We start from the raw sequence: 18,040 nt of genomic DNA on the forward strand, positions 1-18,040 counted from the left end.
TCATAGGGAATGGATAACTCTGTGACGTTTGATTGATGGAATTCTGTACAAAACTTCAAAAGAATGAAATAGACATTAATGCAGCAATATAGATGGACCTCAAAACCAAAAGTGTAGAATGAAGAATACAGATTTCAGAATATTATCTCTTTGTTATGTAAATGTTAAACATCAGTTAAAACAATGTCGTATACCATATAATGTTTGTGAGTGTGTGTGTGTGTGTGTGTGTACATGTGTGTGAATAAAAAGTGGCTCTCTATCGAGTTCATGATAGTGGTTGCCTCTAGAAGAGGAACGGGGTAGGGAGGGGAACATAAATCTACATTTAAAAAGTCCCCTAGAAGACGTGGTTATTTTGGTTAATGCGTTCATGGCATTTGTTGTATTAACACTTGGACTTCTATTAACATTTTTGTAACAAAAAAATTCCATGTACTATTTCCTAATGAAATAGATTCCAACCAGGAACCATACATTTATCAAGACTCTGGGAATGAGATGGAAGCTACCCTAAAACATCTATATTTCCTGATGTCCTTCTGTGAAAAATGGAAGTTGACAGAATGATCTTGAACACGAGGAAAGCTCCAGGTTGACCTGGCTCCTGGGAGGCTATATAGCTGACAGGTTAAGAATAAAGACCCCGGCAGCAGACTGGGGGCCAAACCCTGGCTTGACGCCTTCCAGCTCTGAGACCTTGGACAAGCCAACTTCTCGAAGCCTCAGTTTCCTTATCTGTAGAATTAGAATAACTGTGCCTGTCTCAGTGCTGCTGCGAGGATTGTATGAGTTCGTGCCTGTAGTGGGCATGCAGAAAAGATCAGCTATTATTAGTTTCATCATCCCTCCTGTTGTCAGCAGCCTCTGTTCTTCCATTGCGCTGTTTTCATTCTCACCTCAGAATCTTTGCAATCTTTGCAAACGCTGTTGCCTCTGCCTAGGATGCTTTCCATTTCCACCCTATTTCCTCTGGTTAACTCCTTCTCAGAGCAATTCTCTCAAATTCTCCAGAGCAGCTCCCTGACCTTCCCCACCCGGGTCAGTGCCAGTTGTACGGCAATTGTAATTTAATAATTTCTTAGGAACTACTTGCTAATTTCTGCCTCTCTCCTGGATTGTAAACTGTTTTTCTTCTTCGCTACTGTATGTTGAGTGCCTAGGACAATTGGGAAATTATTGATTGACTAATTCAAGAAAGTTATAGTAGAAGGTGAAAGTTTTCAGAGTTAATTTTATCAGGAAATGAATTTGACTCACTTTCCCTAAAGGATTAACCTACTAGTATTAGGAAGGAAATCTAGGGTTATATGATTTCATAAAATATATGTATCACATGTATTGGCTTATTTGTATTAATAATTATAAGGTACCCCAAATTAAGGTTTGCATCACATTTGTAGTTTGGCCTTAGAGGATCATCTGATGGATCGTAATAGAAGTATCACCACGTATTTTCATTTGGTGTGGAGAGCAAGACAATTTCCAGCACTTTAATCTTAAGATTTGATATATGCTTCTCTGACTGTTTACCCCCAAGCTAAACTCACTTTTGTCTTTTAAATATAGCAGCGGAGGAATTACCAAACAGAAGGTGATACTTCCCAGGGAGCAGAATAAGCCAGGTCCCTTCAGAATAAACTGACAGTTTGAAAAAAGGGCTTTTGTAAATCAGAGGGAATGTTACTTACAAGTTTTAAGCAAACTAAAACAGTAAACCCTTTGGAAGGGAAACTTTCAGAGTCAGAGAAAAGGCAGGAAACTCATTCCCTCTTAGCCATGGGTTTATTTACTCTGGGAGAGAAACCTAAGAACACTTTAAAATTTGAGGAAGGTCTGTGTGTGTTCAGATATTAGCATATTTTTCCAGGAAATACATCATGTAGGATTTTGAACTGATCGAAAGCCCAAAGCTTTTAGATACATAGGGGAGCAGAGCAAAATATGAGCAGGCAAGAAACTTTCAAAGCGTTGAAGGAATTTTTATGACCCAGATGAGTGGTAGGGAGGTGAAATTCCAGGGCTAGGAAAATAATGCAAAGCCCTGCATTGACAAAGAAGACTACAAATTATGGCCTTGGGAGACTTCCTCCCTCCCCACCTCTGTAGACAAAATTTTATAACATGAATCACTGGGAGAAATGACTGTATAGCCATATTTCCTCTCATCCTGCTTCTCTATTAACTGTAGTGTATGGAAACCATAGACAACTGCATTTTGAATGCTGAGTGTATATTCATTCATTTATCAGAACACACTTACTTGGTTTCAGTTATTTGCCAAACTTAGAGTAAGCATTATTATTTTTTTTTAATGGAAGGGAAACATCTCTTCTTCAGAATTGTGCAAAATTAGTTATTTTATGATATAGGGGTTACTGCGAGATACCAGGATACAAATTTTTTTGGAAATTTGAATGTATGGACTCACAAACCCTGCTGTTAACCACTTGAGCTATTTGTTAATCGTCTGCTCCCATATCAGGGTTGGGGGTACTTTTGAAGTCATGTGGTTAGAAGACTCCAGGCACTTTGGGAACGCTGGTTTAAACAACATTCTAATGCTTGTAATCAAGCTACATCCTGGATCCTCAAGACCCACAGTCTTGACCCACAGCATTGGCGTCACTTGGGAGCTTGCTAGAAATGCACATTCTCAGGCCCCACCCCAGACCTACTGAATCAGAATCAACATTTTAACAAGGTGCTAAGGCGATGCCAATGGACATTGAAGTTGAGTAAGCGCTGCTGTTCAGATCCCTCTCAAGGGGGTTTCAGAACGTGTCTTTAGTAAGGAGTGACTCATTCCAGCACTGCAGCCTGGATTATCTTCAGGCAACCTAAATAGTAGCAAGTTCCTCCATACTGAGCTCAAACCTGACTCCTTGAATATTGCAGTCACTACCTTGGCTTAACCCCCCAGTAACCTTCAGAACCAGACCAATGCCGCTTCTCATGAAGGCCGTTCAGACGTGAGAATGGGCACTCTTCTTTCAGACCTCGAGTGAAGCTTCTCCAGGTGTAGCTAAATCCCATCCCCCACTTCTTCCTGGTCTGACATTTTTTGAGGTTTCCTTACCAACTTGTTCAGACGAGATAATCATAAAGGACCCTTCCAGCTTCAAGACTGTGATTGCTTCTTTACTCCAGCGAGTAATAATAGTAGCGGGTAGAAGATGAGAGAAACCCGGGAGCTGTACTTTCCATACATTTAGGGAGAATGACTCTGAGGCACAAATTTATCATTATCTGTAATTTCCTTTAGGTTCCAAATCTGTCTCACGGTGGAGACTTCTGTTATAATAATAGCCATTAAAGAGCACAGCTTTGCTTTTCTTCTAATTTCTAAATGCGTCTTAGCACTTCAACAGTCAAATGCATATAGAAATATAAGAAAATAAGCATTTTCTGTTTCTCTATAATTTTAAACCTTTAAGAAAAAATTCCCTGTAATCCACAACTCAGCACATCAACTGATTTCATTTTTCTCTAATGCCTTTCAGTAATGTGTATCTCACACACACACACACACACACACACACACAACACATCTAACACATAGAAATAATCTTAGTGTACTCAGCTTTTTAAAATCTTTCTTGGTAGAATATAAATATTTTTTGATGTTATTATATAATTTTCATAATAATTAAGCATAATTATTTCCTTATTGCAGGACATTAGAGTTCATAAGTGGCTTCTGAAGTAAAATATTTGCCATATTTTTGTGGGTTTTGCTTTTTGATATTTGTTTCCTAGGAATTTTTTTTTAAATAACATATTTTCTACTAACATGAGAAATACAAAGCATGCAGTGTTTGTTTGTTTTTGTGTCAAGGTTAGTCTTGTGTAAGAAAAGCTGTACCAGGAGCAGTTTGAGATTTTTTTCAAAATTTTTTGAGAAAGTGGCCCACAGCACTTTCCTAAACTAGTTCCTCTTCCTGGTAATCCCCCAGGCTTCCGTCCCCTCCCTTTCTTCTGGGTGTTTTTATTCTTTCCACCTCCTCCTCATGCTCCTCTCTCCCTCCCATCCCTTCCTCTTCCAGGGTTTCAGAGCAGCAGCTCCTTCTGTCCTCTCCGCAGTGAACAATGAAGCTGTGTATACATGGAGAGAAGCTGAAAAGAAGACCTGGTTCTTTCATTACCGGGTTGCTTTGGATTAATTGAGCTGCATGGGTTAGTTTTTTCAAGGAGACGGAGCTGGATCCTGTGGATAACAGGTCATGAACTACAGGAATGTAATACATGCTGCTTGTTTTGCTGTTGGATTTTTTTGTTTGTTTGTTTTTGGTAATTTTGTCATCCTGTAAAGCATTTTTGGAGGGGTCAGAAGTGACCCCTATTTATTAAAATAGTGTTTTAATTAAAATTTGTCTACTGGCTTAAAAGTTTTCTTGGGTAGCTGAGCCACTTATAAACATGCCCCCCTTGTGTTTTGTTTCAGCACGCGCAAGGGAAGGAGCAGCACCACCCTCTCTCTGTCTGGGGTGACTTCTAGTGGAGAGGCTCCAGCAAGTGAGCAGACAGCCTCCCCAGGCTCCAGCACCACCTCCTTCACCACCTCCTTCCCCTCCAGGAGCAGAGGGCCTTTGGGGAACAGATTCCTAAAAGTGCAGGTGAGCCCAGGCCACGCGACCATTGTCTCCAACCTCTCAGATGTGAGTCTGAACACTTGAAATGTTCTTATACAATGCTTCCACCGCTGGCAGGAGACTTTAACATACCCTCTCCTTCTTTGTATACAGCTGCCTGATAGTTTATCTCTGACTAGTCTAACATGTGGCCAGAGGGCCTATGAGACTATTAATGCAATCGATGACTCTTCAGTGTATCCCAAAGTCGAACTATGGAAATTTTAAAAATTGTTTTTATTTTCAATCTGAAGGGGCCTTCTTTGGGACTGTTCTAGACCAATATGGAAGTGAAAGCGTAAGAAAATGCTGAAGTTAAAATTAGAACACTACATGCTTCACAACTATTGTAGAAACTGCTGTTAACAAGCTGTGTAACCTTGGGCAAGATGCTTGCCCTCTCTGGACCTTGTTTTCTCAATAGAATGAACTCTAGTTCCATCTCTTTCTTTAAATGGTGCAATTAATAATAATTTCATTAAACTACCTTAATATAATTTTTAGGCATATTCTCCTTACAATTCCTGGAATCCCATGTATAAATTTAAGACACCAGTTTAGAAATTTATTCTGAGAAAGCTCTGGGGCTCAAATGTCCACCAGGAATTAGTTCCATGTTTCACTCATGAATCCACACAGTCTTTCTGATTTGTTAAGTTTCGTCAGAGAGCAATTATTCTCCTAGCAAATTTGTTACATTACTGTTTGGTTTGGGAATTGTTTTGAGAAGGACACTTATTGACTGAGAACATTATGCTTTAGTGGTCCTGGCGAATTTGGACAGTTACAGTGGGTTTGGGATTTAGTCCTTGGGAATCTCTCGAACTCTTCATTGTTCACACCGAGATTACTCACGAGGTTATTCACAGCCCCTCCCCAGTGTCCTGACCACTGGCCCTGCAGAACTCTTGAACATGAAGCCAGGCTGGAGGTAGGGCTGGATCTCCAGGGTTCTCACTGACAGAAACATCTTAATTTAATGGAATCGGGGCTGTAATCATCTTGGTGATTTGTGGAACTGCCTTTCCTGTCAATCTTTACATCTCCTGGCATCAAGAAGATGGAAATATTTTGAGTGTTTATAGCATAATGGTGAAGAGCATGGATTCTGGTGTGTGCCTGGGTTCAAATCCCGGCTCTGCCACTTACTCCTTGGGTATCCTTGGGTATCTTTGGGTACATTGTAACTTCTCTGAGCTTTAGTGTCTTCAACTGCATGATAGGGATGACAATAGTACCTTTCTTTAAGGGTGGTTTTGAGGATTAAAAGAATTATACATCTAAAGTACTTAGAACAGTTCTGTGACATAAGTGTTCAGAAAATTTAAACTATTTTGATTGCCGTCTGTCGCACGGTTTGTTCTTCTGCCCCATTCTCTAGTCTCAGGCTGACAAATCCTTACCTTGTTAGACATTGCTGATTGACCCCAGTACTTGCTTCTGAGCCTAGAATGCAATATTTGAATCCTCATCAACATTATAACAGATCCAAATCAGAGCATAAGATGAAACCTATCTGCTGACTCAGGTTGTTTATAGAGTTCTTGATTTTATTTCTTGCTTCAAGACATAAATTTGATATGCTGATTACAAATCTGGGTTATTTGTTTGTTTGTTTTTAAGACTCAGAGCAGTTTTATTATGAAAAGCATAAAAAGATGTGGTTTCTAAAGCCAGAAATAGGATCTAATTCTAAGATGAGTTTTGCTAATGAGTTACTGTCTTGAATGCCTTTCATTTTATATTTAGAAGCGGATGAGTAAGGCTTCCTATCATAGATACTTTGAAATGTTGAAATGAATGTGCAGAAATCCTACCTAGCACAGTAATGGAAGCTTAATTTTTTGAGGCTATTGTTAGCACGACGTCATGAGTTCATCAGGATCTTTACCAGGATGTTATGAAGTCAGTTTTTAGTGAAGGCTTGGAGGATGGGCAGCTAATACTTCACTAGTTTTAAAAGAAGAAGTAAAACAAGAGCGGGAGAGTCCTGACATATGCCAGATGTTTATCTGAGTGCTTTATGTTTACCACTTACAGTAACTTTATTAGGTAGTATCATTATTCCCATTTGACAGCTGCGGGCACTGAGGTATAAAGAGGTTGAGCAACTCTCCAGGTCATACAACTCGTCAGAGGTGGAGATGAGGCTCAAACCCAGGGGGTCTGATTGCCAAGCAGACAACCTTACCACCTAACTGTGCTGCCACCTGCAGAGAATAAACTGCATGAAGAAGATGAGAAGTTAGATGGAGGGACCAGATTATAGAAGTCTCAAATACCAGGCTAAGTGATTTTATGTTTATTTGGTGACAGTAGGAAGCCACCGAAGATTTTCCTGTGGAGTGGGTGACAGAATGAGAGCTGGGTGTTTACGGTTTTATGCCAGGTACAGTATGTGGGCTGTTGAAAGGGAAGATAGGTTAGTGATCGTTGCTGGTGGCTGAGAAGTAATGAGAACGTGGGTTTAGGAAACAGGGTTAAGAGAAGAGCCTGAGAACACCTGTTGTCAGGTGTGCCGAGCAGGATGGGCAGACCTGGAAGCCCAGGCAGAGAAGTGAGAGGAGACCCAGGCCAGAGCAGCGTCCCCCAAGGGGGTGGCTTAGGAATTGAAAGCTTTGGAGATGGGAGAGGATGGGAATGAAACGAAGACCAGTGGGTTGTTATTGTGCACCCATGATGAGCCCGTGGTGCTGGAGGAAAAGCCACATAAAAATGTTCTTTTGCACTCCCGACTCTGCTACTTATGAGTGAGGCCACCTTTGGCAAGTTTGTAAATTTTCCTAAACCCTGGCTGCCTCCTCTGTAGTGTGGTGACAGAGGACCTTACTCAGTCTAAATGCCCTGAACTCCTGTGGTCTTTCCAGCTCTCAGATCTGTAATTCTGGGTCCAAGATGTGTAGCAATAATTGGAAATGTTGTTGTAAAGGTTTGGCTGGTGATTCAACCGCACTTTTAGGTGAATCAGGAGGCAATGCAGAATGGAGTGTGTCCTTTGGGTGTAATCTGAGAGGAGTCCTGTATGGTTCCTCTCACAAATACCAGTTGTATCATAGTGACACTGGTAGTAAATGGAAGGATTAGACTGAAAACAATATAGGAATGCAAAAGTCCAGGGAATTTACAAAGAAATCACAAACATCCCCTAGAATGGTGAGGGAAATTTTTCACAAAGCCACTTATTTTCTAAGAAAGTCTGATTGGTTTCTTCAGGGAAAATTCTGTTGATAAGAAATTTTAAAATGTAGTTTTAAGACATTTAAAAGAGGCAGCATGGAATTTAGGATGAGCTTCTGGTTCCCCTCAAACACTTCTTTGTGAAGCCCTGATCCCCTCAGTGGGATATAATCCTTTCCTCTGACCTCCTCCTGTGGTGCTTCTCAAACACCCAGATCACTTGGGGGCTTGTTAAAATGCACATTTGACTCAGTGGATCAATACTGCTGGTCCGTGGACCACACTTTGAGTAGCAGGAGTCTAAAATATTTACCTTGACTTCTCCCAACAGATAATCATACTCATTTTGAAACAGTGTAACGTAGCTTCCTCACCAGATGGTGAGCTCTGTTCCCCAAATTCTGAAGTAGAATACATATGCATAATGAGTGCTCAGTATTAATAGTTTAATCCATTCTTCCCTCTGTCAGTGATCTGTATTATTCAATGGTGTCAATAATTTGAACTGTTATAGGCAGGGGCTTTTTCCTTTCAACTGAGAGATTAAAGCAAAATCTGTTGTTGAGAAATAGGCACCAGAATGCAATGTAAAATTTTCACATAAAGTTAAACATACATTTACTATATGGCCCATGAAAACGTGTCCACCCAAAGACTTGTACTTGAATGTTCAATGTAGCTTTATTTATAATAGCCAAAAACTGAAAAGAAACCAACTGTCTATTAGCTGGTGAATTGATAAACAAATTGTGGTCTAGCCATACAGTAGAATACTACTTAGCAATAAAAAGGAATGAATTCCTAGTACAAGTAACAACATGGACAATTTTTTCAAAAGCATTATACTAATTGCGATAAGCCAAAAGTAAGATACATACTTTATGATTCCATGTATATGGACTTCTAGAAAAAGCACAACTATAGTGATAAGCAGATCAGACACCAGGAACTGGGGGAAGGAAGTTGTCTGGAAAGAGGAAGACGGGAACTCTTAGGGTTGATGGAAATGTTTAGTATGATTTGGGTGGTTGTTACATGACTGTATACATTTGTCAAAACTCATCAAATTGTATACATAAAAGTGGTGAATTTTATTATATAAAAATTTTATCTCAAGATTAATGTAAAAAATGGTTTACAATCATTAACCTATTAAGCATTTCTAACGCTCCTTGGAGACTCTCTTATCAGTGGGATAGTAATATAAGGAAATAAAGAAAAATTCCACTCTGGGAGAAGAAATGGGTCTCTGGGAGAAAATATGAATAAACAGTAGGAACATAAGACGTTCCCTTAAAAGCTTCTTTGTGTCTTTTCAATATAGCCGAGTCTAAAGGGAGAGATCTTGAAAACAGGAACTCCAGTTCATTTATGTTTCACATCCAGCATAGTATGCTATTAGCTGAATGATTTTAGTGTGTCCTGCTGTGCTAGGAAAAAACAAAATTCTGCTGAAAAGTCATTTCTCTCCCTTTTCTATTCTTTGTAGTGAGCACACCCAACGTTCAGGGGAGGTTTCAGCCATATGCTTTGGCAGTGAAAGCTTGGCTTTAATTGGGTGAAAAGACTTGCTACATATGCTAAGGATGAAATCTGGCAAAGCCCCAGCTTTCTTGAAAGATGGAGAGAAGAGTGTGTGTGTGTGTGGGAACTCACTGTGTGTCACTGTGTTAGCAGAAGAATTGGAGGGAGAGGAGAGAAAGAAAGTTAGTTATACATGTTCTCCTTTTGCCCTGCAGAAAGAAAAAACTATGTATTTAGAAATCAGAATGTATACAGTCGGTCCAATTTGTTGAAAGTATACAAATAGTTTTTTTGGGGGGAGGTACATAAGTCAAATTATAATTTTCTATTAATTTACTCAGTAATGTCAGAGATTTTTTTTGCTGAATTTGTATCAAATAGCAGTAGCTTAACACTTCAGATTTAAATTTAGCTTTTTCAGGTGTAATATTGCATGTGATGTAATTTTGTATGTGCTGTTCTTCATTCCTTAATTATGTCCAATTGAGAATTTCAAGTGGTTCTAGCAGAAATTCCATCAGCCAGACTACTGATTCTTTAAGATTTATGTCATTAATTGTGAAATGAATGGGTTTTCATATTATAATGTCTCTAAGTATATTTTAATAAATGCGTACATTTAACGTGTATCATTCCCTTGCTTTACTTAAAAAAGGTATTAAGTGAATATATTAAGTTCACAATGTTATAGTTTTAAGATACAGTAATTATAGATTCCCATAATGTGCAATTTATAAACTCAGACTGATCGGGTTTGGTTGCACCCTGCTCTCATCGTCCTGCAAGAAAGGGCTTAGTGCTGGGCATGTGGTAAGTACCTATAAACTGTGCTGTTATTCACGTGATCCTCACCGCCGGGGGCTGGAGGTCCTTGGTATGTAAATGAGGATCATCCAATTCATAATAAGGACCGTAACTTAAAAGAGGGGTGGTAAATGAGTTCAAGAGGACTAAGGGGGCCGGCCCGGTGGTGCAAGCGGTTAAGTGCGCGAGTTTCGCTGCGGCGGCCCAGAGTTCGCTGGTTCAGATCCCGGGCGTGCACCGATGCACGGCTTGGCAAGCCATGCTGTGGCAGCGTCCCATATAAAGTGTAGGAAGATGGGCACGGATGTTAGCCCAGGGCCAGTCTTCCTCACACACAAAAAAAAAGGGTGGGGGAGGATTGGCAGATGTTAGCACAGGACTGATCTTCCTCACAAAAAAAAAAAAAAAAGAGGACTGAGGGCTTCACAACTGTCACTGTGGGGTCCTGTGTGTCTCCGTTAAGGTTTGGGCTACATGGAGATGGCTAGGTCTAGGGGGCTCAGGGATCCCATGGGGCTGGACCAAAAAATCTAGACATGCTACATCGCTAGAGCTGGAGCTGATGCTCACATTAGCAGGCGATTGCAGAGAACAGTCATAAACTGAGCAATAAATATAAAGAGGAAGGAAGGCAGGGTATAAGATCTGTTCACCAAGTTCAGACAGACTGTCTCGCCGTGTGTCAGTGTGAGCTGAGGACTGGTGGAGACCTGAATGGAGAAGGGCCTCTTCTAGGGCTGAACGGACACAGGCTGTCAGCAGGGCCACTTAGTAAGGCTATCAAGGTGAGCCATGAACAGGGGCACCTGGCTGAGGGGAAGGTTGTGGCTGAAATCCTGCCCGTGCCAAGATACGTGCCCAGAGGGCTGAGTGGAGCCAAGGGTGTGTCCTCTTCTAATTTTCACAGAGTTACAAGTTCTTGGGTGTTACTGTTGAGCAGCAGCGTGCTGGGTGTGAGATGAGACTGAGCAGCAGAACAGTAGAACACCTGTCCCTGAGGAAGCAGAAAGCATGAGGGGACAGAGTGGATGAGGATGTAGTTTAGGATCCGCTTACTAAAGCATTAGAAGTTGGGCTGCAGAGCTGCTGGAGTGGCTGCAAGAGAGAAGAATGCAGACACTGGAAAACCAGGATATAATTCAGGGACCCGGTGCCGGGAACCCAAGCTGGTGGATGAGACGCCCGGGGTCAGCATGGACCAGCAGGAGGCTGACCAAGCTGTTGAGATGCTGCTCAAGGGCTCCTCAGGCTCCTTTCCTTGGGCCAGGACCAGTCTGAGAGTTGGGGTGGGCTGAGCCTCGGGAGGGGTTAGGAAGCGTCTGTGGCCAGGTCTGGAGGAACCTGGTGCAGAGGGGCAGACGGGCTGGGTCTGCGTGTGCTCAGCATCTGGAAAAGTGCAAATGAAGGGGTTTCTTCCTTGGGGTTGTATGCTATCGATTGAGATACCCTCAGGGTTTTTGCGCTTGGTGAATAGAACAATGTTTCAAGAATTATTGCTGAACACGCTTTTTTCTAGCTGGTTGTTGGAAAAACAAGCTCCTTTTGGTTTGAGAAAGCATTAGGAAAGTCTAAAAAATCTGACCAATTTCAAGTCAATTCCGTAGGGTTTGTTCTATTTTATAAACAATGCTGTCATGGTTGCTCTGGGGCTCAGGAATGTGCATTGAAACAAGCACCTTCCAGTTTGATTCTTGTGCTTACGAAACTTTGAGAATCACTGTTCTAGGACGCTCAACAGAACCATGGAGAAAAAAAATAGATTTACTGAAATACAGAATAACAAGGTTGGGAGTAACAAGGTTTTATTTCAGCACAGTTGGTGACTATAACCTTTCTCTCCGTTTCACCAACCCCTAGAATTGATACTACTTAAGGAGCTGGGGGGATACACAAAGGAGAGAAATGTCTGTAATGTTTGGTGCCCAGGGGATGGCCTGTGCCTGTGGGTGAAAGCTCACATCTGGGGAGGAGCAGTACAATGCCTGCTCCGGGCTCAGAGATTCGGGTTTGAGTCCTGGTTCTGCTACTTCTCCGCCCAGGAAAGTCCTGCTACTCTCATAGCTTCAGTTTCCTCGGCTGTACAATAGGAACTGTAGGTTTACCTCCCTTCACAGGGGGTTGTGAGCGTTACAGGAGACAGTGCACCAAAAGCATTTATCACCGGTCTTGGCGCACGCTAATCAGCCATTATTCGTTGGAGATTTCCTGTGTGCTAGGCATTTCGGGCAAAAACAAAGCATCTAGTTACGGGATCTCCTTTGCATCTGCTGTGTGCCAGCTGTTGTCAGAAGTGCTAGAAGGGAAACAATAGACAGACAGCACCTGGGCTCCTGGATAACTGCTCTGACATTGCTTAGCATGTCTGTGCTTCAGTAAATCCATGATTTTTTTTCTCCATGGTCTGTAGCGTATCCCAGAGTGGTGGTTCTTCAACTTGAGTATGCATAAGAATCAAACTGGAAGGTGCTTGTTTCAGTGCACATTTCTGAGCCCCAGCGATTCGGATCGATTGGGGCTCAGGCCAGTGCCTGTGGACAGGCCCCCAGCTGGTGCTGAGCCCTGGAACTGCCAAGTTGCTTTGGGGAACGCTGCCCTGGGGCCACCTCCCCTCACCGCTATCTGAATTCACCCTCTGGAACTGTCGCCACCAGTGGAACGCTGTCAGGAAGCCATAGATTCGAATTCCCTCTTTTGAGAGCCTCTCATGCCCTTTGTCTTCAGAGGCAGGGCGACACCAGGAATAGAACCCTGGTCAGACCTTTAGTCTATTTCTGTCTCTTAAACTGCGTGACCCGCGACAACTCACTGAAGCTGAGAAACTTTCATTTCCCTTCTTCCTCAGGAAGATCACAACTGCACAGCCATTTACCAAGCTTGTTTTGAGCCTTTAGTGAAGCGATGGCATATGCAAGCGTTCTATGAACTTTACAGCTCCACACACATCAAATACACTTGTCTTATTAAAGAGAAGGAAAAACTGTTGCCGAGGTTGAGCTCACTTTGGCGTAAGTAGGTTATTCGTATATTGGATTATGTATCATCATTTCAGAAGAAGTAAGCATTTGATCTCTGCCTATGAGTCCTGCTCTCCTTGACGCCTTCTACTCACACTGTAGACGAATAATTGCTTTATGATTGAAACTTTGTACAGGATGTTTGAGGGACCTTGGTCTTAGGAGGAGCTGCAGCCGAGAAGCTGGCGCCTATCATCTTTAATGGCAAGATCTGCAAACTTGTTTGTTTCCTATTGAAGGGCCATATTTATTTATTTTTTTAAAGTATGCATTCTGTTAAATTCTAACTGGCTTTCCTTTGAATGCTTTTGCTCAAAGCAAAATGGTCATTCCATTTATAGAATTATAATTAGAGAATTCATGTATCTCTGAAAGCTTTTTCCTGCAAGCAAGCAGAGGAACTATATATGTTTATCACAAGGATATCCTGGCTGGCCCCATTCTACTTTGCAACTTGACTACAGACGCTTTGAATCGCCCATGAAATAAAAGAGAGTGGCTAAGCTTCCTTAATTTTTCTCAGTTGGTTAGGCACTGGCTCTTCAAGAGTGGATTTATTTTGCTTTTTGAAGGAAAAAAGAATGTTCTCTCACACTTCTTTGTTTTCAGCTAAACCACATTAGTGAATGGAAAACAATAAAAATCTCGCTTACCCATACTTCTGTGCTCTGTAAAATAATACATAAATTTCCCAAAGAATGTGCTTTGGGGGACAGAGAAGCAAATTGAATTGTAAATACTTATTTCTTTCTCTAGGCCATCATGTGTTGTCTTATCTTAGATGTAAATATGTTTTTAAAAAATTGCTGATACTGGCAAGTGGCTCTCTTGTTGGGTGCTGCATAAATGGTGTTTTTCTGGGTGGATCCTTAAGTATTTAATCTGAGTATTTAAGCAGGTCGTTTGGTGACTATTTTGGCCCACGGTAAAATGTCTGCCGGGTTGTCCTAAGCCCGGTATCAGTAATTTCTAAAGCTGTCTAGGTACAAGTCTAACTCGGGTTCTAGAATTCCCAGCGGTGCTGGACACCCCTGATGTCTGAGACCATCAGCATGTACCACAAAAAAGGCTTCATTACAGTGATTTTCAAAGGAGTCTCAGGGTCTCTAAATAACCCGATTGTGTTCTTTGGAGTCTTACATTTATCCTATATTCATATTTGGGAGCTACTTGCATGGGAAAAAAAGCATTTCCTGAGGTCAGTTCAGTTGAAGGGATGAGACAAGCTAAGTGCACGTGGGCTCCCTGTCGGCACCGATGGGCCTGTACCTTGTCATGAAGGAGCGCTCATGGCCTCCGGCCACAGCGTTTCCTAGTCTCGTCTCTCTCAGATAGGATGGACTGCCTTTTAGGACCCAGCGTCTTGACCTTCCCAATTCAGCGAGTACCAGGGAAGGAAGGAAAGCCAACGTTGGTTGAACGTGTCAGGGCCAGGCTCTGGGCTAGCCGTCTTGTCCGTCTTTAATTCTTCAGTCAGCCACTTCAGCGTTGCGTCCAACATCCCAAATACCTCACTGTCTTAGACTTCTACACGATGGTCCCCAAACCTTAATTCTCTTCATCACTTGGATTTTACTAATTATTTCTCAAATAGCATGGAACCATACTATTTTTTTTTTTAGCTACTAAATATCAGGCAATTTATTTCTTGCTTTTTACCAAGAAGAATTTAAGGTGATTTTTAAAAGATCCCACACTATATCAAGATAGCATACATTACAAACGGGTGAGGAAGACAGAATAGAGTGGAAGGGGGGCCCAGGCCCAGGCCCGGCGTGATGGAAGCAGCAGCCCTTACATGCTCCCCTCCCTTTGCCTCAGAGGATGCTGGGCTTTCTGCCAAAGCCACACCCAGCCGCAGCTTCCTGTCAGGCCAATAAGAATGTGGTGCAGGCTGCATGAAGGATGGGCCAGGTTTCACTTTGGCTTTCTCAAAACCCGGGCATTTTACTGTGTAGAAAAAGAGTACAGCTGGCTTTAGTTTTAGAAAGCAAACGACAATAAAATACACAAACTTATTCAGCACGTATTTTGGTCATAGGTTGATGCCCATCATTTTGGTTAACTAATAGTCCAAAGACGTAGGTTGTGTGCTGTCACTTGTAAATGCAGGAGGACACTCAGGTTGGAAGAGGTGAACTGATCTACCTTAGGCCCCCGAGCCAGGACCTGTGTGGAGCTGGACCATGGTTCGTGTCTTCTGATTCCCAACCAGTGTCGACTCTTCATGGGGCTATGCATCCCAATGAGAAGTATGTGTTAACTACAATTTGCTCATTTAACTCATTTACTTGCTTTCTGCTGACAGTCTTCACTTCTAACTAATTTATAAGAATGGCATGTGGGGGTGGTGGCTGCCTTAACAGCAGTGAGAAGCAACAGCTGCCAGTGAGCGGGGAGAGATGGGCAGTCCCCACCGGCTGATCACCACCATGTAGGACCCTCAGCAAACAGCCCCACACCCTCGTTAGTTCCAGAGGGTCCCCACTCCAACAGAGCCCAGCACAATTACGTCCTTTGTTACGATAGCCCCGCATTATCAAGAACAGCTTAAATTGTGTTTAGTATATTCTACTTTTGAAGGCAAAGGAGATCTGTATTTTAAGATTTCCATTTGAACTTATTTGACCGTTAAAGGGGGGCAGCATTACATTACTTGGCAATCTGTCTAACCAGACCCAACACGCTCTACCCCGAATCACCCCAGTAGAGGTTAACAGACACAGACAGAACTGAGAGGAGTGTCATGTGAAATTGTCTCGATGAACTGGAAACTGGATAAGAGATGCAAAGGAATAGTATAAATTTAGTCACATGCACTGAAATAGAAGATGTAGTATAGAATCATATCACGTATTAAATTTGTCTTTTGCATTTAATTACACATGGAAGTGAGAACTTGTTCATTTTTTCGGAGGAAACGTAGGAACCGAACAAACATGTTTCAGGTTTTTAAAAAATATGTATTCTATAAAGGGTTTTTTTTTTCATTTATATTCTAGAGAGGATTGTGCCCAGGTTTTTGTCTGTCTGGAAACATGCAGTGAAGTATACTGACCATTTAATACAAAAACAAGCAAGTAACTGGCTAAATTTACCTGTGCTGTGACATTGAAAAATCAAATGGGTGTGTCTAAAAGTGTATAAAAATTGAGGATATGGGAAATATTCTTTAGTAGCTTTTTTCTCAGTTTTTTAAAATTAGAAAAAGGACTTGTAAAAGTTATAATGTATAGCATTTAAAAGTCATTTCGAGCACTGAAGAAATGAAATGTTTGTTTACATCTTAAGGCATATATTCACTTTCTATTGAGAGAGAGAAAATACTAGATATTTTTTAATGTTTCTGAAAAAACGTTTTGGATGTGGAATAAATGTGTAAAACTTTGTTCTGAATGAAATTTTTTCTTTCTTATCTAACGTGAGAGAGTAGTATGGAAGTCACTAGCTTTGAAACCATGGATGTGTTTCCTGGTTTAAACATGCATCATGTTGTTTTGATTAAAGATAAGAGGACAAGGAGAGACAGAAAAAATATTCTCGTTCTGCAAATTTGGTGGGTATTTCGGCAATACTAGGTCTGCATCGTATTCTTCCGTTCTTCCCTCTCTAGGTGTTTATTCATAATGCTTATGTTGGAGCCGCTGTGTGACTCTGTTTGTGTAACAGTCTTGCCTTTGGCCTCATTCCCTGTGTTCCAGGTGGGCCAGCCATGAGAGGGTACCTCGTGGTCATATTCCTGAGTGCTGTCTTCCTCTACTACGTGCTCCATTGTATATTATGGGGAACAAATGTCTACTGGTAAGTTTCGTTTTTGCTATTTAAAAACAGCTCCTGAACTAGTCTTTCACACAGACACACAAATGATTAGAGGGACCTGTAAAAACCCCTGCAACATTTTGAACCCTTTCTAGCTTTCCATTATAAATTGGGATTTTACCATCCAGTATCCTGTACACTGCATCTCTAACAGTTTAAAAACGGAGAAGATGGGCTGGCCCCATGGCTTGGCGGTTAGGTGCGCGCGATACGCTGCTGGCGGCCTGGGTTCGGGTCCCGGGCGCACACCGACGCACCGCTTCTCCGGCTATGCTGGGGCCGTGTCCCACATACAGCAACTAAAAAAGGATGTGCAGCTATGACATACAACTATCTACTGGGGCTTTGGGGGGAAAAAATAAATAAATAAAATCTTAAAAAAAAATAAAAACTGAGAAGCAACACCTTCTTTTTACTAACTTTTCAGTGAAGCAATGGTGTTGCCCATCTTTGGGACATAACAGTCTTTATATAATATATCATCTCCTTGAATTAATGGAGTAATTCTTGGACTCAGTAGGACTTGACTTTTAGAACCTAAGATCTTGGATAAGAGATTGTTAATAAAATGTAGACACTACAGGTGGTTTCCTTTGTTTAAAAATATTTGGTGAATGATGATATATGTACCTTTTGAAACAACTTAGACTTGAAATGTCATATACAAAACTTTGAAGAGGCACAGATAGTTTATTGCAGAGAAAACTTTTATAGTAAGCTTTTTGTCCTTTTTCTTACTGTTGGTCCTTTGGCGAAGAATAAAGTTTTGATGACCTTTAAATCTTGGCTGAGTGGTAGTTTATAATTAAATCAAAATAAGTCACATGGCAACTTCCTGTCTTAGACAAAAGTTCAGTACTATTTGCTTTCAATAGTAGGTCCTAGATCCTGTTTCTAGCTTGTGCTTACTAGATTCAAAAAAAAAAAAAAAAAAAAAAAAAAAAACTTGATGTTTCTGCATTTAATTTCATCACTGGTTGATTGAAACATAATGCTGTTCATGGAAGGAATACATTAGTGGAGTCACAGAAAGTACCGTGGGAAGTTACCTTAGATGGGTATTCGTGCCAT

The 18,040-nt window shown here is 41.4% G+C and overlaps 1 protein-coding gene across 7 annotated transcripts in view; it reads left to right on the plus strand.

Moving 5' to 3' along the window:
- Positions 1–18,040, plus strand: part of ST3GAL6 (ST3 beta-galactoside alpha-2,3-sialyltransferase 6) — a 62,136-nt gene that overhangs the window by 14,816 nt on the left and 29,280 nt on the right. For 3 of the 7 annotated variants that reach the window (XM_058555665.1, XM_058555666.1, XM_058555669.1), the window contains exons 2-4: positions 4,047–4,220; positions 4,445–4,616; positions 16,852–16,951. In XM_058555665.1, coding sequence (XP_058411648.1) covers positions 16,863–16,951 — 89 coding nt within the window. In that variant the 5' untranslated portion in view covers positions 4,047–4,220; positions 4,445–4,616; positions 16,852–16,862. Of the gene's footprint in view, positions 1–4,046; positions 4,239–4,444; positions 4,617–10,801; positions 10,922–16,851; positions 16,952–18,040 lie in introns of those variants that run through there. The other 4 variants (XM_058555670.1, XM_058555671.1, XM_058555667.1 and 1 more) reach the window with 3 other exon arrangements.

The sequence above is a fragment of the Diceros bicornis genome, chromosome 15 (genome assembly GCF_020826845.1).
Source record: "Diceros bicornis minor isolate mBicDic1 chromosome 15, mDicBic1.mat.cur, whole genome shotgun sequence".
Lineage (NCBI taxonomy): Eukaryota > Metazoa > Chordata > Mammalia > Perissodactyla > Rhinocerotidae > Diceros > Diceros bicornis.